Source organism: Rhinoraja longicauda, chromosome 6, assembly GCF_053455715.1.
Source record: "Rhinoraja longicauda isolate Sanriku21f chromosome 6, sRhiLon1.1, whole genome shotgun sequence".
NCBI classification, from domain to species: domain Eukaryota; kingdom Metazoa; phylum Chordata; class Chondrichthyes; order Rajiformes; family Arhynchobatidae; genus Rhinoraja; species Rhinoraja longicauda.
In genome coordinates this window covers 15,524,491-15,546,743 of record NC_135958.1, presented here as the reverse complement: position 1 = coordinate 15,546,743, position 22,253 = coordinate 15,524,491, and the positions used below count along the sequence as shown (strand labels likewise).

At 40.6% G+C, this 22,253-nt stretch overlaps 1 protein-coding gene across 1 annotated transcript in view; it reads right to left on the bottom strand.

Moving 5' to 3' along the window:
- Positions 1-22,253, bottom strand: part of LOC144594265 (matrix metalloproteinase-15-like) — a 66,642-nt gene that overhangs the window by 33,220 nt on the left and 11,169 nt on the right. Inside the window, exon 2 of the mRNA XM_078400531.1 lies at positions 8,440-8,588. Within this exon, the coding sequence (XP_078256657.1) occupies positions 8,440-8,588 (149 nt within the window). The remainder of the gene's footprint in view (positions 1-8,439; positions 8,589-22,253) is intronic.

Genomic DNA, 22,253 nt, shown 5'->3' with positions numbered 1-22,253 from the left:
AATCTCCAGCATGGGAGTTCACATCACACTCCAGCTCTACTGTTTACGTGCTGGACGCCAGACTCCCAAAATGTACTCTCTGAGATTCTGGAAACTGAGCGCAATTTTTCCATGCCGACCAAAATGCCTCATCTACATTAGACCCACCTGACTGCGTTTGGGCCATGTCCCTCTGAACTTATCCTATCCATGTACCTGTCCAAATGAGAACTTGGCCTACCATATCCAGGTTAGCCCTCCTACTGGGCCTAGTATGTAGAAGGTATTTTGCCTTAGAAGGTTGTGTTGAACTGTCATTTACTGAAGCATCCTGGAATTCAAATATTGATTTTTTTTGGCAAAAATAGACCCCATGTCCTGTAGCAAAACTGGGAATTTTCTTCCAATATTGTTTTTTTGTTATTTTTAACCTGTGCCTTCTAGTTCTGAACTGATATCATAGATATAGACTATTCTTATTCACTTTATTCATGCTTCATAACATTTTTTAAACTTGGATTTGTTCTCTCAATCTTTTCTCATTAAATGTTAAAATTCAGTGTGGCACTTGTTATAGTTTAGAGCCGTAAGTACTATAATTAACCTTGTCACTCTTTGAACCCTCTCCAATGCATCAATGTCCCGAGTGTCCATTGTGCTCCTCTTATTCAGCATTTCCTGCTGTGTCTGTACATTTGTATAATAATCAATGCACACTGCTTTTGCTGCCTTGAATGTAAAAATTTGTTGCTGTTATTAGCAAATTGAAGATTAAAGATGTCCCTGTGTATGACATAACTGAATGAGATAGTGGAATGAGATTTTTGGATAATCTTAATTCTATTTTTCTCATTTGGTATCGGATGCTATTACTGCATACAGATCTCGGTGGATTGTGGCAAAAAAATGCACTAATGCTGCAGTTGCCGTGATACATTATGTTGCTGTGGTAACACAGAGCACTTGAGTGAAATGTCTTTGCAAAGGGCTAATTGCTACTCAGAAACACATGGGCGCGGAGAATGCTTCAGGCATCAACTTAGTGATTGAAACACAAACTGAGGGTTGAATTCTTGGCATCTTTGATTAATCATTTTCTCTAAGCATGCTCCAAATGTATTTTGAATGCTATCGTATACGTATGCAAAAAGTGATGCCCCAAAAACTAAATGTCTTGTTTGACCTTGAATATTTTGCAAGGTTTGCTGATAGACAATAGACAATAGACAATAGGTGCAGGAGTAGGCCATTCAGCCCTTCGAGCCAGCACCGCCATTCAATGCGATCATGGCTGATCACTCTCAATCAGTACCCCGTTCCTGCCTTCTCCCCATACCCCCTCACTCCGCTATCCTTAAGAGCTCTATCCAGCTCTCTCTTGAAAGCATCCAACGAACTGGCCTCCACTACCTTCTGAGGCAGAGAATTCCACACCTTCACCACTCTCTGACTGAAAAAGTTCTTCCTCATCTCCGTTCTAAATGGCCTACCCCTTATTCTTAAACTGTGGCCCCTTGTTCTGGACTCCCCCAACATTGGGAACATGTTTCCTGCCTCTAATGTGTCCAATCCCCTAATTATCTTATATGTTTCAATAAGATCCCCCCTCATCCTTCTAAATATCCAGTGGATATTGCAGTTATATGCTTCATAATAACTTAATGGAGATCCTTGCTCAATGATGTTCTGTTGAAATCTGTGGTTTGATTTATAGTTAGTTATCTTTCAACAGATGTCCTGTGCCCATTCCTTTGTCATTTGCATCCATTCAGCTGCAGGTTTTGTCTCTGCAGTAGGAACCTTCTGGGGGGAAATTGCTCTATACATTTTATCAGCTTCACTCCAGAAAAATGCATAGATTTTCTTCTTAGGCAGTTACTTGAGGATTGAGGATACTTTGCTTCTGCTCTGTTCTGTGGCCCCTGAGAACGCTCATCAGATCAATCTGGGAACTGCAGACACTTTCACATTTGCAATAGGAGGCTCATGATGGGGTGGATGGGAAGGGTATGGAAGGGCACTTCTATTGAGCTTCGCAATGCTCCTGATAAGGAGATTCAAACATTTCAGTTTCTTTCCAGAGATCCTTGATCATTTGGGGTAGTAGTGGGCTAATAATTTCCATGAGTGAATGAGAATCCTACAAGTTTTGAATCCTACAGGTTTCCAACATAGATTTAAGAACATTCTTCAATTCTTTTCTCTGCTCTGCAAATAATTTATTGTCATGATACAACTCAGGTGTGGCGCAGTGGTGGAGTTGCTGGCTCACAGTGCCAGCGACCCGGGTTCAACCCTGACCTCGGGTGTTGTCTGTGTGGAGTTTGTACGTTCTCCCTGTGGCCGTGTCGTTCCAGTTTCCGCCCACATTCCAAAGACATGCAGGTTTTGTAGGTTAATTAACTAAAGTAAATTGCTCCTAGTGTATAGAATGCGAAAGTGAGATAACATAGAATTAGTGTATGGGTGATCAATGGTCAGTGTGGACTCAGTGGGCCAAATGGCCTGTTTCCTCTAAATTCTAAACCAAACTCTTTTGGTTCATGACACTGGAGGAGGACCATGACAGAAAGGTCAGACTGGGAGTGGGAGGTGCCATGACAGAAAGGTCAGACTGGCAGTGGGAGGGGCAACGACAAAAAGGTCAGACTGGGAGTGGGAGGGGCAACGACAAAAAGGTCAGACTGGGGGTGTCGTAGTGAGGCCCACCACAAATTGGAGGAACAGCACCTCATATTTCGCTTGGGCAGCTTACAGCCCAGCGGTATGAACATTGACTTCTCTAACTTTAGATAGTTCCTCTGTCCCTCTCTTCCCCTCCCCCTTCCCAGTTCTCCCACTGTCTTCCTATCTCCACCCATATCCTTTCTTTGTCCCGCACCCCCGACTTCAGTCTAAAGAAGGGTCTCAACCCGAAACGTCACCCATTCCTTCTCTCCAGAGATGCTGCCTGACCCACTGAGTTACTCCAGTATTTTGTGATACCATCGATTTATACCAGCATCTGTAGTTATTTTCCTACACATATTAAATTAAACAACATCTACAGAGTGAGGAATAGATATAATCTTTCTAGATCAAGCATCACCGTGCTACTTTTCAACCCAAAGCAAGCCTAGCCCTAAAATTTTGCTTTGACGATTCAGAAGTCACTCAACAGGAATTTCCTTGGTAAGATTATGTTAGGGTAAATTTTGCAGAGCCTATGGAAGAAATTGATCAGATTTGTCAAGTGTCCATTTCTAGAACCATTTTTATCTATGTTTCTATCTGACTGGTGTGCTTTGCCGATGGACTGATCACGTGTCTGGCATTATCGCATCTTTTGAGGCTCATGTGTAATATGAATATCGTGGTGAGATTGTTTTAAGAGAATGTCATTTTAAATTTAGAGTTATACAGCATGATAATGGGCCGTTTGGCCCTCTATGCCCAAGCTGACCTTTATGCCTATTTACACTGCCTGTATTAGATCTATTTGCCTATATTAGGTCCAATAAATTCCTTGCCTATATGTGCCTGTCTAAATATCTGTTACAGTTGTATATTTATCTGACTCCACCACCTCTTCAGTCAGTGACTTCCAGATATCAACCACTCCTTGTATAAAAAGCTTTCCCCTCAATCCCTTTGAGAACTCCTTCATCTTATCTTAAACACACATCTTTTGTTTTTGATAAATCTACCAAGGGGAAATGATTCTAATTACCGTGTCTATGCCTTCCATAATTTTATAAACCTCCAGTCAACATTCAGTCTTCTTCACTCCATGGCAAACAAACAAGGCCTATTGAATTGAATTGAATTGAATACATTTTATTAGCCAAGTATGTATACATACAAGGAATTTGCCTCGGTGCTTTGCTCGCAAGTAACAGCATGATATATGGTAAACAATTAAGAATAAAACATTATAATTTAAACATGTGAAGAATGAAATAAAAGACCAGAGCAAAAGGAGGCTACGGACTTTTGGTTGTTGAGTAGAGCTACGGCTCGTGGAAAAAAGTTTTTTTTAATGTCTGGCTGTGGTGACTTTGATCGCCTTCCAGAGGGAAGTGTTTCAAAGAGTTTGTGGCCAGGGTGAGAGGGGTCAGAGATGATCTTACCTGCTTGGTTCCTGGCCCTTGCAGTGTACAGTTCGTCGATAGGGGGAAGGTTGCAGCCAACAACCTTCTCGGCTGATCGAACGATGTGCTGCAGCCTCCGGATGTCATGCTTGGTGGATGAGCCAAGCCAGACCATGATGGAGAAGGTGAGGCCAGACTCTATGATAGCAGTTTAAAACGGGACTATCATTGCCTGTGGCAGATTGTGTTTTCTCACCTGCCGCAGGAAGTACATCCTCTGTTGGGCCTTTTTGACTGTGGAATCGATGGTGGCCTCCCATTTAAGGTCCCTGGAGATGATGGTTCCAAGGAACAAATGACTCTACAGATGTAACTGTGGTGTTGTTGATGGTGAGTGGGGGTAGGGGAGGGGGAGCTCTCCTAAAGTCTACAATCAGTTCCACCGTCTTAAGAGCATTGAGCTCCAGGTTGTTGCGATTGCACAAGTATGCCAGCTGTGTCACTTCCTGTCTGTAGGCAGATTCCTCCCCTTCCTGGATCAGTCCAATCAGGGTTGTGTCATCCGCAAACTTGAGAAGCTTGACAGAGGAGTTTGTGGAGGTGCAGTCGTTGGTGTAGTGAGAGTAAAGGAGAGGGGAGAGTGCACAGCCTTGCGGAGCTCCCATGCTGAGGGTCAGCGGTTCCAAGATGTGCTTTCCCAGCCTCACATGCTGCTTCCTGTCTGTCAGGAAATTGGTGATCCACTGACAGAGGGGTTCAGGCACAGTGAACTGGGAGAGTTGGAGTGTAATAGCTCTGGCACAATGGTGTTGAATGTAGAGCTAAAATCCACAAACAAAATCCTTGCATAGGACCCCTGGCGGTCTAGGTGCTGGAGGATGAAGTGCAGGCCCAGCTTGACTGTGTCATCCATTGATCTATTGGCTCTGTATGCAAACTGCAGGGGGTCCAGCAGGGGGTTTGTAATATTTTTCAGGTGGGCCAGCACAAGTCTTTCAAGGATCTTCATGATTACAGAGGTCAGTGCAACAGGCCAGTAGTCATTAAGACCAGTAATCCTTGGCTTTTTGGATACAAGAACAATAGTGGGAACTTTGAAGCAGGCAGGGACAGTGCAGGTTTGTAGGGACTGGTTGAAAATGTCTGTGTAGACTGGTGGCAGTTGTTCGGCACAGAGCTTGAGGGTAGAGGGGGAAACATTGCCAGTCCTGGAGATTTCATCAGTCTGGCTTTTCTGTTTCCTGAATAGCTTCTCCACCTGCTCAATTTCTTTTGTTAGTGATGGAGAAGTGGCCAGACTGATGTTGGGCAGCAAGGAGGGGGTGGGTAGTGGACGAGCGCCCAGTCTTTGCAGACTGGAGTCAGACAGTAAGTGGGTGTGAAGTGGTGATTGGGGGGAGTGGGTGGGGAAGGGTCCAGTCTTTGCAGACTAGAGTCAGGTTGTGAGTAGGTGTGAAGTGGTGATTGGGGAGGAGTGGGTGGGGGAGGGGTTATGTTTCTGTCTATCGAACCTGCCGTAGAATGCGTTCAGATCGTTGGTCAGCTGACGATTGTCCAAGGAGCGGGATTTTTTCCTCTTGTAGCTGGTGATTTCTTGCAAGCCCTTCCACACTGAAAATGAGTCATTAGCTGAGAACCTGCTCCTCAACTTCTCAGAGTACCTTTCCTTGGCAGCTCTGATTCCTCTTCTCAGCTTGTATTTGGCCTGCATCCCCGCTCCTCCCCAATCACCACTTCACACCTACTCATCTTTAGACTGGCGGAGCTGTCTGAGTTCTGCTGTAAACCAAGGCGTCATTGTTGAACCTGATCCGTGTCCGGGTCCTAGGGTCCAAAATCTGACATATGATGTCTCGGTGTCTGTATATTCATCGAGGTTTGTGGTTGCTTCCCTGAACACATTCCAATCAATGCAGTCAAAGCAGGACTGTAAGTTTTCAATGCCCTCGCTTGTCCATTTTTTCATTGTTCTGACCACAGGCTTAGCAGATTTTAGTTTCTGCCTGTAGGTCAGAATAAGGTGAACTAAACAATGATCAGAGTCCCAGAGCCACAATGGGAACAGAGCGATATGCGTTCTTGATTGTAGTATATAAATGATCGAGTGTTCTCTCTCCTCTGGTGGGGCAGGTAAGGTGATGTCTGTATTTTGGAAGCTCTCGGCTGAGGATTGTTTGGCACAGGAGTATCAGTTCATCCACTTTGTTGATTTGCAAGGATTATACTCAGGAGCGGTATGCGTAATCCTCGTCGCGGGTGAGTTCTCCAGAGTGTTTCCCCTGGGTCCTCCTCCGTCTCAAGACCTTGAACACAGCCACAGCCCCGCCGACATGTATGTCCAAATAATCCAGCGAGTGAGGGAAATCCAGAACAATGTTTGGAGGTACCGTATATCTGATGTTAATGATTACTTCTCTCATGAATGTGATCTTTGTGGGATTTTCACAGATGACACAAACACAGACAAAACAGCAAGGAGCAGTACACCTTGGCAGCCATCGTCGGCGCCAGTCACAGTACAATCTCTCCCCATAACTAAAATCCTATGATCCAGGCAATGTGCTGGTGAATCTCCTCTGCATTCTCTCCAGAACAACCACACTCTTTCTAGAGAGTGGCAACCAGAACTGCACACAATATTTTCAATGTCGCCTGGCTAATGTTTTGTAAAGTTGCGATATAGCTTCCCAGCTTTATCTTCTGCTCCATCCTAACTCTCTGTGAACCCTATTTGACTTCCCAAAATGCAATATATCATACTTGTAGGAATTAAATTCCACCTGCTAACTACTCTAATTTCAGTCTGCTACATATCCTGTTGTAGCCTTAAACAGCACACTAACTTTCTTGTCATCCACAATCTTACCGATCATATCTCCTACATTCACATTGTTAATATATACATCACAAACACCAAGAGTCCACAAACTGCTCACCACAGTACCCCACTGGCCAAAGACTTCCATCAAGATCCTCTGGCTCCTATCTCCAAGCCCATTTTGGATCCAATGAACCAGTCCACATTGGATCCCATGTGCCTTAACCTTCTGGAGAGCTTCCTCTATGGCATGTTTAACAACACATTACTAAAGTCTTTATAGGCATCATCTATAGCCCTGCCTTCATCAATCTTCATAGTTAGCCCCACAAAAAAAACTCAATCTAGTAAGAGTTGCAAGATTTCTTAGTGTAAAAAGCCACAATGATTGTCCCTGTATTACCAAATGTGCATAAATCCTATTCCTAAGGATTCTCTACAATAATTTCCCTACCACTGATATAAGGGTCTGTACCGGCCTGCCGTTGCCTAGCTTATCCCTTCCACCATTCTTAAATAAAGAAACACCATTAGCTATCCTTTAATCTTCTTGCACTCACCTCTGGGTAATAAAGATGCAAAATTCTCTGTCAGGGCTTAACCTATCTCCTCTCTAGGATAGATCACATCTGTCCTGAGGATTTTACAACTCTTATGCATCCCATGATATCTAACATCTTATTATTCAACGTCCAGGAGCAGAAAAGACTACAAAATGTGGTCAACACTGCCCAGTCCATCACCGGCCCTGACCTCTCCACCATCGAAGGGATTTATCGTAGTTGCTGCCTCAAAAAGGCAGCCAGCATCATTAAAGACCCACACCATCCTGGCTACACACTCATTTCACCCCTGCCATCGGGAAGAAGGTACTGGAGCCTGAAAACTGTAACATCCAGGTTCAGGAACAGCTTCTTCCCTACAGCCATCAGGCGATTTAGCACTACAACCTCAAATAAGCTCTGAACTACAATAGTCTATTATTATTATTATTATTATTATTATTATTATTATTATTGCACTACTATTGTTTGTTTGTTTTTGAAGATGTGTGTACGTATATGTGTGTGTGTGTGTATTTGTGAGTATATGTATATACATACACAACTTTTTTTTCGCTCGTTTATCATATTGTTTACAGTATACTATGTTTACATATTCTGTTGTGCTGCAGCAAGTACGAATTTCATTGTTCTATCTGGGACATATGACACTAAAACTCGACTCTTGAATATTGACCTATTCTCGATTATCATGTGCCACTCTCTGAACTCACCCCATCTTCCACCTTCATTCCCTTGGTGAATACAGATGAGAAGTATTCAGTTAGGACCTCACCAGCATACAAATTACATCTTTGGTGTTAAATTACACTTTTCCTGGCTACTCTCTTCCTCCTGATGTATTTACAGAATCTCTCAATTCGCCAGGGATATTTCATGGCCCCTTTTCATCCTTCTAATTTCTTTCATTTGTTTTCTCCTACACACTCTATATTCCTCAAGCGTCCCTTCATCCCATATCCCCATATCTGCCATGTTTTCTTTTTATCCTAATCAGCCAACTTCTTACTTTTTTGTGTTTTCATCAAGCTCTCCAGTTACTTCAATTCCATAGAACCTCTGCATTTTAGTGATGGCGTTGGACAGTGTCTGTGCTGATCTCATCGTGGACATTCGTAAGTCACCATGAGGGAGGTATCCATACGACTGGAGCCAGGACTGAAAGATAAATACATAGAAAAAGTCGATGAGTCATTTATGTATGTGATTGTAAATACAAAAAAAAATCAGGTTGCCAAGTCAGACTGGAGAACTGATTTTAGATTTAGATTTAGAGATACAGTGTGGAAACAGGCCGTTCGGCCCACCGAGTCCGCGCCGCCCAGCGATCCCCGCACATTAACACTGTCCTACACACACTATACCCAGCCAATTAACCTACATACCTGTACATCTTTGGAGTGTGGGAGGAAACCGAAGATCTCGGAGAAAAACCACGCAGGTCACGGGGAGAACGTACAAACTCCGTACAGACGGCGCCCGTAGTCAGGATCGAACCTGAGTCTCCGGGGCTGCATTCACTGTAAGGCAGCAACTCTACCGCTGCGTCACCATGCCGCGAACAAGTCCAGCTTGATCACAAACAAGTCCAGCTATCATCTTGATGGATGTTTATTGTGATCTAGTAGCTATGTTTCATTGTATCTCCACTAATGCCATAACGATCAAGGTCAACCATGTCTTGCAAAGCTAAGCCCAGCTGTTTATGCCATTGATCATGTTTATTGTGTGTCCAAAGCTCAGTGTACTTCCACAAACCACAGATGTCTAGAGTGTTTTATGGTCATATGTCCCAAAGTGGAACTATGAAATTCTTACTTGCAGCAGCGCAACAGTTATGTAAACATAGTACTCTCTAAACATCATAATAAACAACAAAACAGTTACATAGGAATATAAAAATATTTCTGGGTAAAATCATAATAATCTTGTAAAGGACAAAATAACAGCAGGATGTTGAACGTTGGTTAGACCGTTGGATGTTTATTAGAGTACTATGTTTAATTATCTGTTGTACTGTTGCAAGTAAGAATTTCATTGTTCGTTAGATTAGGCTGCTTTGGAGTATTGCATGCAGTTCTAGTTGCCCCAATACAGGATGTATGTGGAGGCTTTGGAAAGGGTGCAGAGGAGATTTACCAGTATGCCTAGATTAGAGGGGATTAGCTACAAGGAGAGATTGGACAGACTTGGATTGTTTTTCCTGAACGCCGGAGGTAGAGGGGAGACCTGACATAAGTTTATAAAATTATGAGAGGCATAGATAGGGTAGATAGTCAGAACCTCTTTCCCAGGATGGAAATATTATGGCGAGAGGGGCAAAGTATACAGTGGAAGTGTAGTTGTTTTGTCCCTTTGCTCCCCCTTCCCCCAGCCTGGCTGCACCTGGCCATCATTTGCCTCCACATCTGGTTCCACCTGTCACCTACTAGCTCTTGTCCAATTCCTCTGCTGTACTTCTAAATATTGACCATCTTTCCAATCCCCTCCCCCAGCAGGGTCTCTTCCACCTTATCTTTATTCTGTGGTTCCAAACCTATTACCACAGTCCTCTCTTAACTGCCCCCTTAGTTCTAAGGCCCCTAGGAATAAACAATTAATTATTTGCCAAAGATATCTACTTCTAATAAATGAAAAATAAAAAGAGAATGAAAAAATTTAAATAGGGAATCAGGTGAGGTTTTGGAAATACTTCTCCATTCCTCAAATTATATTTTTCTGAATGATTTTTGGAAAGTAAAGGAACCAGAAGGCATCCATTTAAAATCCATTATAAAGGAGAACAAAAAATATTCACTTGCCGATCTCCTGCAAAGGATGATATCTCCCAGGAATTTGGAAGGCTGGAACCTGATAGTAAATTTACTGTCTTGCGTGCATGAAATCTGAGTCAGACATAGGGCCGCAACTTGCAATAATAGTTTTTTTTATTCCAGTGCTTTGTTTCGATTTTGGCATTGTGCAAAGAGTAAAACTGGTGATAGTAAAGCAGAAACCTGTTTTAGAATTCTTCCAATGAATGCTTGTTGTTCAATGTCATCCATTTTGGAACTATCACACAATACCTTTTTACAGCTATCGCTGACTTACAGAATTGGCTTTGATCTACCTGTGCCTATTCTGTTTAAGGTTCCCAGGAACGGAAAGTAATGATAAGAAGCCATTGCCAAACTAAATATTATTGCACATATAGGTATTTCGCATAAAAATAAACTTATGTTTATACATTTTAATCTGGCTGAAAAGAGTCTGGTGAAATATTTTGTAGGAAGGAACTGCAGATGATTACACTGAAGATAGACACAAAATGCTGGATTGACTCAGCAGGTCAAGCAGCATCTCCGGAGAAAAGGAATGGGTGGCGTTTTGGGTTGAGACGCTTTTTCAGACATTCTTCTTGCAAATATTGATCTTTTTATTTTGAGAAAGCTAGAGTAAGATCTGCAAAATGCTTCGGGGATCCATGTGAAAATACATTTTTGACCCCTTTCACCTTTATTCCTTCCACTGGCTTCACTTTTTGTGCCTCTTCTATCCTCATCTACTTATCTCACACTTTTTGTGGTCATCTTTGGCCTTTGTCCACCCATCTGCCAATCAAAGACCACCTCACTTATATCCACCTTTCACCGATTTTGTCCTGCTCCCACCCTTCTTCCAGCTTTCTTCCCCCCCCCCCCCCCCCCCACTGCAATCAGTCTGAAGAAAGGTCGCCAATCTTAAACAACGCCTATCCAGAGATGCTGTCTGACCGGCTGAGTTACTCCAGCACTTCATGTCTTTTGTGGTAAACCAGCATCTGCAGTTACTTGTGTCTATCAATTACACTCAACTGAGACATTTTCCTACATCACTATAATGGAAACTTGATACCTACTACCTTCATATTCTACCTTCAATATTCCCTGTTGCAATTACCATCGTAATTCAACAACTTAGAATTGTATTATTTTGCAAGTGGCAACTTTTTCACCCGGAGAATTGTGGGTATATGGAATGAGCTGACAGAGGAGGAACAATAACATCATTTTAAAGACCCTTGGACATGTCCATGGATAAGAAAGGTTCAGAGGCATATGGACCAAATGTGGGCAAATGAGACCACCTTAGATGGGGCATCATGGTCAGCAAGGACAAGTTGGCCACACGGCCTGTTTCAGTGCAGTGTGACTCACAAAATTAAGATCTTTTCCCAGATACCTTTTGTATCTGAACTTGAAACCAGTACCCAACATTTGGTGGCAATTTGCCACAGGATTTCCACTTCAAAGATATTCGTATTAGGAGCATTCATAGAGAGCTGCAAAGACTGGCAAAGATAAGCCACTTGTCAGGAAGTGATGCATTGAGCTTTGTCAGTAAACTCACATTCACAATTCATTTGAACAAAGGAGACTATAGTTTGTTATATAATAGTTCAAATTTTATTCTCTTTGTGAGTTCTCTTGCAACTATCCAGACAAATCTAGATTGCATTTGTCACTGCCGGACAGATGAAGTGATAGAAAGACAGACGTCAGTGCAACAAAATACAGTGGGAAAGGACACAAAGTGCTGGAGTAACTCAGCAGGTCAGGCAGCATCCCTGGTGAACATGGATTAGTGATGTTTCCCGTCGGGATCGTTCTTCAAACTTTATATCAACTAGCATTTGCAGTTCTTTATTTCTACAAAATACAATGAGACTAATTCTACACCACTGGCAAGTTGGATTAAAGAGGATTCCAATGTTTTTTATATGTATGGGTGGTGTTGAGTGGGCTGGGGGCTCACCTTCCGTGCCCTCAGAAGTGCTCTCGGTGTTCCAAGGTTGGTTGTGGGTAACGCCCCGGAGCACAGAGGCTTAGTGGTGGCAGTATGAGCCGAGTAATTTCACATTTGACATGTCCGGATAGAGGTGTCAGTGAAATGGGCCACTGGACACTCTGCAGCAGCCTGAGGCTCCATTGAGTCAGACGACAATTCAAGAGGCCGAGCACACAGATTGGATGCGGCCTGCTGTTGCGTAAAGCAATGAACCAGCAGTGGAGGACATCGACAACAGGCCGATCCCTGCAACTCCAACCCAGTGCCGCCACCAAGACAATGGGCCTCTGTGGCCAAGTTAAGACTTTACATTTACATTTTTAACTGCTTTGAACCTGATGGGTACAAGATGGCGTACAAGAAAGGGAATTTCAGTGTACCTACCAACATTTGACAATAAAGTACCATTTACCATCAAACCATTGAGGTACTAATATTGCTATACAACATATTTGTAACTTCTCTGCTTCTGAAGTTCAATCCCAGAGCAGAACAGAACACACAAATATTGTAGTGTTCATAAACGCAAGTGACCAAGGATGAATTTAAGCCTTTTCAATTTTGAAATTGCAGTTTTTCCCATACTGGAAGAGGGATTGATATAGAAGAATGAAAAAATGGTTGCAAAATTTAAAAAAGGTTCTTGAGAGAGTTCTTTTCACCAGTTTCAAATTGATAATGGAAGTCAGAGTCTAATGGATTATCTTGAGAAGAATAAAATGGAATGAAAGTATTTTTTTCCCTGACTGTCAAAATGTCGAAAATTTACCCCAATAAGCAAACAAGGCATTTACAACAATATTATGTAAGATAGACACAAAAAGCTGGAGTAACTCAACGGGTCAGACAGCATCTCTGGAGAAAATGATTAGGTGATGTTTCGGGTCGAGATTATGTATGAATATGATTAAAAGGTAAGGGAATAATTTAATATTAGAGATTGTCAGTCATGAAGACCCAGCACAAACACATGCATGTTGGCTAGTATCCTTCCAGCCCTGTAATTTCTATGGAGCTATATCAAAATATTTAACATCTTGCACACGCATAAATTATTTGCCGCATGAAATTTATTTTCTTTCATCAGTTAATCATACTTCCTAAATAAATATTTACATCAGAATATCTTACATTAACATGTTATACTGATATATTAGTATTTTTAGATTTTCTCTATCATTGCAATAACAAACTATGTGATGTTTATGTCCTAGTAATTTAGCTGCTGAGCTTTGAACAAGTAGTATTGTGGAATGAGATCTTCAAGACTGTGGGGTAAAGGAATTCCCATGGTGCTGAGAAAAGGAGTAATCTAAAGACCATGGAGTAACAAATTAGACAAAAAAAACTGTTCAATCTCATGGTGCTTTTTTACCCGACATGAAGCTCACTCCAAAAATCTACTCAATGTACTTAGTGTCTTTCAGTGATACATCTCTCAGTTTTATTGAAAGCTAATCTACCAGGACAAAATTCAAGAAGAGCTGCAAGTTGAAAGATTCTGTCAGAACTGAAATTAACCAAACACCGTTTCAATTCAGTCTATTTTGCTATTCCTTCATTGTCTCTGGATAAAGTTATATAACTCCTTATCTCCTTATGTGGGAGTATCTTTACCCAACAGTCTGCAGCAGTTCAAATAGAAGTCAGCCACTGACACCTTTTCCAGAGGAATTACAGATGGGAGATAAACATCAGTTTAAGTGTGTAACAGAATTTTTTTGCCATTGTTTTAATGTTGTGATGGTTGTTATTGATCAAATTAATCTCAAAGTAAGAAAACCGAACACTGTGTAATATCAAAAGTTTAAAATTTGAACATTTAAAATGTCTGTACTTGAAAGCTTTAAATAACTTATTTCATTCTGGAAGTTGACTTGCCAATTGGACACTTTCCTGCTTTCCTGCAGAATAATCTACACAGTATGCAGAAGGTTTTGGCAAAACATTACCAAAAAATTATCAGAACAGTAGTCAAATGTATCATATTCATCACCAATGTTACAGTTGCACTGAATTCTTGGCTGTGAAAATCATTATTTCTGCAACTTCATTAACCTTCTGACAAGTTGGGCTAGGTTCATTATTCCTGTTTGAACAGCAATTGTCCTCAATAAAATAACCCTAGTATTTGTTAACAATGTATTTTTTAAATTTCAAGATCTACACATACATTTGCTGAGATGAAACACAGAGTGATCTAGATTTCATACCCCAGTCCAAAAATTTTCAGGAGATCTGACATAGTCACAGAAGAAAGATGATTGGGAACACACACTTTGCAAACTTAAACCTTGCCATTTCACAGTGGGCGGAGCTCAAGGTTCAGAATGTTCTTGTTTCTGTGTAGTATTACAAATAAACAAAAATAGGAACAGCTCTACCTAGTGTTCAATGCTCCCATCTTGGAATCTCAAATTCCAGGTTTGTATACAGAGGTGGCACAGCTGATAAATTACCAGACTGAAAACCCACAGAACTCGACTAACAGTGACCCAAGTTCAAATCCCACCATGGCAGCTATGATATTTGATTTCAATTAATAATCTGGAATTTAAAAAATACAGTAACAAGTCTTTACAAACTACCAGACTGTCATGATATAGTTCGCGGGAGAAACCTGTATCCTTTATCAATCTACACTTCATGTACCGTCACACTCATTGATGTGGTTGGCTCTTAAATGCCTTCTGAAATGGCCTAATAAGCAAATCAGTTTTACCAAAACTGTTACATCTTAACAAAGAAGCAATAATACTGGACCCCTCTAAGTGCACAGGAAAATGACGACAGCAGTTCATAGAAACAGCTCGCCATCATTTTGTCCATAGAAAATTGGGATGGGCAATAAATTCTAGGCTTGCTGATGATACCCAGATGCCAAAAATAAAGATAAATGGAGTGAATGCGTTCTCCTTGGCCAAAATCTGCAAATATTTGAAAATGCGGAGACATCCTCAGAAAAGTTCGAAGGCTGCTTCTTGCTCACACTGCAGTGAAGCAAATCTCAATTTGATAAAGTTCTTTCAAAAATGGGAGACACCCTCCCACATGCAAAAGTGTAATGGAATAATGACATAAATCACAGATGTTTCACTGGGCAAATGGAAATACATAATGGAGAAGTGCCCTCCATTACTTTAGTATATTATTGCCTTGTCTACTGAGAAACAGTGAAAAGGTTTGTTTTAGCCAAATCATACCATGAGTACAATTATACACAAGTAAAATAGTGGATAATAGCAGTTCCTCTTCTAAGATAGAACACAATGTGTCACCATGCTTTCAATCTTACCACTATCTTGCATGTTTGAAGTCTCATGTCTTTGATCTTGCACTAGGGAGATATGCATTCCTTATTCTTATCTCCTTTGCCTCCATATGCCGATATTTGCCATGTCCCATTCCCCGGAACAAATCACAAGACCATAGGTAGCTTTTCGAGGGGCACGGGAGATGAACTCACAGCCACCAACTTTCCCCTTCCACTGCCATCATATTGAACTGTCAACCCATCTATTTTATAATAATTTATATTATAAATATAAATGCCTGGACGTCATTAGGGTGCCTAAATATTTATATTTATAATATAATGGTCACCTTTCTGTAAAAGTGCCACATCTTAAAAAACAGAAGCAGGAATTGGTAATTTGGCCCCGTGTGCCATTCAATAAGATCATGGCTGATCTTTGGCCTACTTTCTTGCACATGCCTTATATCTCGATTTCTTTAATATCTTTATCTTGGAAATACTCAATAATAGAGCCCTGCATCTCTCAGGTCAAGAATTGCAAAGATTCACCACAAGGATTTTGTAGATATGGGTGTTTCCGTAAATACAGCACTCAGTAGTGAAACTGAAGGTCTCCAAACTTCCAGGTTATTTTCCTGTTTTTTAATGTAATATTCCCATTGTTTCATATCTTGTATTTTAAGTAGTATAGATCATGGTGTATAGCCAAAATAATGAGATTAAGCAAAAATAAATAAATCTGTTTATACAAAGAAAAATATCAGATATGTCCCTGTGTTTTCTTGCCTTTCTTTGTGACATTTTTCAAGCAGGATTTCATCAAATGCTTAGGCTAATTTATACCAGAAAGATGACATCAATTTTGCAATTAAACAACTCTATATAAGCCAAATTCTGATTATGCTTAAGATTTTTACAATTGATCACCCGATGAGATGGTTTTGTCACCCGATGTTGATGGCCCAAGTTTTTGCAGCAGAGTATCAGTGTCCCTTTAGTTACTTGCGAAATGTGTGCTTTAAAAGCAGAGTAACCGTTTTTATATTTATTGTTTTTTTTTAATTGTTTATCTTTTGTTTAAGCTTTCCATTGAAATACTTAATAATGAATCTATATACTAAAACTCTAATTTGTTTGTTCCTGAACTACAGCCAAAACGGTACACGATAGCGCGACAATTTTAGGCCCATCTTATTCACCGTCGTCCCTTTGGTGCTAATGGAAGAAGTTTCATTGAAATCGGTGTTATATTTTAAAAGTTATTCACATTTAAAAGTTTAAATCTATCTCCGAGGGATGGAGGGGGGAGGGAGGGAGGAAGGGGGTGGAGGGAGGGGAAGAGGGAGGAAGGATAAGGGGAGTCAAGTCAAGTCAATTTTATTTGTATAGCACATTTAAAAACAACCCACGTTGACCAAAGTACTGTACATCTGATTAGGGAGGGTTGAGGGGGATGGAGGGGAAGGGGAGGGGGAGCGGGAGGGAGGGGGAGGGAGGGAGGGGGGGGGAAGGGGGAGGGAGGGGGGAGGGAGGGGGGGGAAGGGGGAGGGAGGGGGGGGAAGGGGGGGAAAGGGGGAGGGAGGGGGGAGGGAGGGGAGGAGAGGGTGCTGCACCAATGCAGGAGAGGTTTGGCCCAACAGGTCCACTTGGTCTAGTAGAACTTAAAATCATGAAATAAAAATCTAGTTTGCTCACCTCTTTTATCGATGTCTCATTCTGTAGTCCCTTCCATTGTCTAACGTCGTCAATGCTATAACTTTTTTTTATGCACTCACCACGATTTTTAAAAATTCAAACAACGCAATTGTAATGACCCTGACATGAACTATGGGCCTTGTGGTGGCAACATTTACTCCGGGTTACATACCGACATGGTAACGATGTGCTCTGAATAACGCGTGGTCACTGTTCTTTGCTTGTTCTCATTGGTAAGTCAAAAATATTTTGCACTTTTGTAACATTTTTCGTGAATGTTGTTGCTTGTTTACTATAGCTTTTATTATTGTTTAATTTTTAAAAATTCCGTGAAACTTTTATTGCTTGTTGCTATGTCGAATGTAATATGTGTGCACTGCAGAGAAGGGAATCGAAGAAAATGATTGGGCCCCAGATAACGCTGTGTCTCGTGGAAAGTATGCTCGTGTCTACACAGATGTTCTTGTTTCCGGGCAAATTTCGAGTAAATTAACATCGAATTCGATGAAAGGTTACTATATTCTTTCTCCTTTATGTATATATATATATATATATATTTTTTTTTAATTACAAATACATTTTCCCCACAAATTTTGAAAGTATTAAATTTTGATCAAATTTTGATCACAAATTAGCTCAAAAGGATCGGCAGGAGGCCCATTTTTAATGCTGTAGTATTTCATTATGATTTAATAACTTTCAAATTTGGGCACCTATGTCACAGGTTGTTATCCTTATTTACGGAAACACCCATATCAATGCGATCTCTTCCCATGTTTTCTAAACTTCCAGTCAGCAAGAGCCCAGACTGTTCAATCTCTCTTCAAACAACATACCTGTCATCCCAGTGAAACTTTGCAACAATGTCTCTTTCACAAATCTATCTTCCTTATGTAGGGAGATCCCACCAGTTCAAAATATTCTAGATATGGTCTCACCTGGGCTGTATACAATTGGAGCAATATTTGTATTCTCTTACAATAAAAGGTAACATACTTACCTTCCTAACTTTTTGATGTACCACCCCCACCATGTTAATGTTCAGTAACTTTCATTAATTCATGTACTAGGTTATCCAGACACTTTTGAACACCTTTCAATCTCTCACTACTTAGAAAATATTCAGCTTTTCGGAATAAACAAATTCCTAAGTATTTCACACAGTAATAGAGAAATAATCATTACAACCTATTTATTTTAAAATGCACAACTAAGCAAATAATTTTCGTATTTTGTTTGGAATTCTTTTGGCCTTCACATAACTGCATAATCATGAAATCAACCTTATAACACGGTACAAGTGTTTGATTGATTAGTAGGACTAGATGTTACAATCCCCAAGGTTTGCACTACAATTGACTGGTGTTGTTCTTGGGGGTGACCACTAGGTAATGTTGCTACCATTCAAACACATCTTCAGTTGTGTACCTCAACGTCACTGGGTGTTTCGGCCTTTTATCACAAGACACCCTCAGTCGAGGCAGGCCCACCGCAGGGTGATCAGACCTGGGAGTGTGTCTTATGGTTAGCCTCTAGATGGTCATTTGGCAGCCCAGACAGTATCTTTTCTTTTCAGCCACAGCCAGTGACTGCTCCGTTCGGCGGCATTTGCAAGTTCTTTGATTGCCCTCCTTTGGGCCTGCCCTCTGACTCCAACTTCCCTCAGGAGCCTTGCAGTGGAACTGGCTACAAAGCCCCTGAACAAGCACATCAGAAAACTATTATTCCTTAAATGGAATTTTATTTATATCGCAGAATCTTTAAATATACCTTTACCTGGGAAGTCTCAAAATTTTGCAGAAGCCTTGAACAGTCTTCTTATTGGACATTTTTACACATTTTCACATATGTAAATTGCATTAATTTGAAACTGCCTTGAATGTAAATAATGAGATCCATACAACAGTATCTCAATCTTTCCCATTCAACTGAGCATGCTTAATATCCCTTGAGCACATATATGCAATCTCCACTAGTCTGTTCATTTTTATCTTACATCTATGGTCTGCAGCTCAATGTTCTCAGCCTACACGGCAGAACCTTTTCTTTACTGTTTTCCTTCTGATTTCAATTACCCTATCAACTGAAATTAGATACAGCTCACATATAAAAGAGTGTTCATGGCATTCTCTCATAGCTGCCAGAGAAAAAGAATCATCCCTCAGGAATTAACTACTCCATTGCCAAAACAGATACATTTTACTTGTTCATCTCAAATTTCCCAGATTCTCCAGTTTATAACAAGGTCTTTAAATAAATGCTGTGTAATAATCAACTAAATTAATATGAATGCCATATAATTTTAATTAAAGCCCTCTCAACTACAACATCCACTTTTACAGTACTTTTAACACCTCAAGACGCTTCACTCGTCTGGAATAAATTATAGGGAAAGGACCTGTACCATATATACCTCTTAAGATGTGTATTAAAGTCATTAGTACATGGAAACTGTTGCAACAAACGCAAGTTCCACCAATTTTTGAAGCGATGAATGCAGATGAAAAGGATGCAAAAAGAAAATATGATTGATAGAGATTGCAGACATGGAGATGTGGGATACACTTGAAGGAATTTGAAGATTAGAATGGGAAATGTGAATTCAGTGCAGGAACATGGAGCCTATCTAGGACATGATAAAGTGGAAGAATATATGAGATACAATTGCCAAGTTAGAATATGTTAGATTTTAAGGAGGGTAGAAGTAGACTAACAAGAAGGGTGTTTGAATATGCAGCAAAGTTCTAGCATTTTGTCAAAAACCTGAGACATTTTGCAAATTTTGTAATAAAGATAAAGTCATTTATTCAATCGTTTTAAATTAGAGGCCTTGATAATATAAGTAACTTGGCATACTGCACTTACTGTTATGAACCAGCAACTTCCCATTTTACCATGAACAACAGCATGAAGGATTTTGCAATAATATGATAAAACATTAATATGCCAAATGTCAGATCTGATCATGTGATTTCAGGAGCTAGGCGTGACAAATTGATTTTAAAATGTCGTCCAAGTACATGTATTTGTAGCACAAGATACACCAGCTACCATCATGGAAAGGAGATTAGTGATCAACAATGAACATCACTCAGAGTTTCTGGTGGTTTTTTGTGAAGACATTCAGCTTGCAATGATTATTTAATAGAGTAAACCCTCGTTACAGCAAACTATAGTGAGGGGGTGGAATGGTGTCCGTTATTGCCAATTGTCCGTTATAACCGAGTAAGAGTTACCAAGTAATGGAGTATCATTGTTTAAGTAATAGAAACAAAGAACTGTGGGTGTTGGCCACAAAGTGAAGTAACTCAGCAGATTAAGCAGCTTCTCTGGAGAAAATGACAATAGACAATAGGTGCAGGAGTAGGCCATTCGGCCCTTCAAGCCAGCACCGCTATTCAATGTGATCATGGCTGATCATTCACAATCAGTACCCCGTTCCTGCCTTCTCCCCATACCCCCTGACTCCACTATCATTAAGAGCTCTAGCTCTCTCTTGAAAGCATCCAGAGAATTGGCCTCCACTGCCTTCTGAGGCAGATAATTCCACAGATTTACAACTCTCTGACTGAAAACATTTTTCCTCATCTCCGTTCTAAATGGTCTACCCCTTATTTTTAAACTGTAGCCCCTGGTTCTGGACACCCCCTACATTGGGAACATGTTTTCTGCCTCTAACGTGTGCAATCCCTTAATAATCTTATATGTTTCAATAAGATCCCCTCTCATCCTTCTAAATTCCAGTGTATACAAGCCTAGACGCTCCAGTCTTTCAACATACAACAGTCTCGCCATTCCGGGAATTAACCTAGTGAACCTACGCTGCACGCCCTTAATAGCAAGAATGTCCTTCCTCAAATTTGGAGACCAAAACTGCACACAGTACTCCAAGTGTGGTCTCACTAGGGCCCTGTACAACTGCAGAAGGACCTCTTTGCTCCTATACTCAACTCCTCGTCATAAAGGCCAACATGCCATTAGCTTTTTTCTCTGCCTGCTGTACCTGCATGCTAACTTTAAGTAGCTGATGATGGACAGGTGACATTTCGGGTCAAGGCCCTTCGTCAGACTCTTGGTCTGGAACTGGGCCTGGAATCCAGATGAGTTGGTGGTCGTGGGAAAGGCAAGGATCATAGTAATATGTGTAAATTCAAGAAAATGTTCAAAAATATTATATTTGAAAGATACAAAATATGTGATCAGCATTGAAAATTGACTGACATGACAGAAATGATGGTTCTTGAATATATTTGTGTTTCTTTCTATGTTTTGTTTAACTGCTTCTGACTTATGATTTTGTGTTTTTTTAATTATATTTTGTTAAGTATCAAGGGTAGACACAATAAGCCTTGGCTTCTGCCTACACCTTTTTATTTGGTCAGAAAATATCATGTGTGATTATATTGTTTTATTTTTGATACATTGATTTCGTACTATTTAAGTTTCACTACTGTATGGTCAATCTGTTGTATTGTAATGACCGGAAATAAATAAATAAATGAGATATCTGCGGTTTTAGTAAGTATATCATCATTGAAATCTCTCTGCCGTTCAAACTACAATTCCAACCGTAGCACAGGAAGCGGATTGTAGTTTCAGTGTTTCATTGTCATACATGTCAATACCTGTTAAAGGGTCTTGTTTTGGACTCCTAGGCTGGCCTCGATATTTGCAATCTCAATAATTTGTTTTTTGTCGTTGCATGAAAAAGTTCACTGATGCTCTCCGGTTAAAAAATAATTTATTCAATCTTGCCAGAGAACAGCAGGTCGTGCAAACATTGCAGGGATTGCATATTTACTCATGTTGTACGGTGCCAATGACTTCACCTGGTCAACAATGAAGTGTACTGCACCTGGTGGCAATTCTGTTCCCTCAATGGGTAGTGTTTCATGCAGGTCAACAGCTATCTCAGTTGTTGTGTGGTATTCATTCTGCAATTCTGGTTGCCATCCCATAACTTCAATTTGTAACTTATGCACAACTGAGCAACATGCAAGTCATGGAGTTATTCATGATTAGTACATGAAACATGATAAAGCAGATTCCTGACATTCACAAGTTTT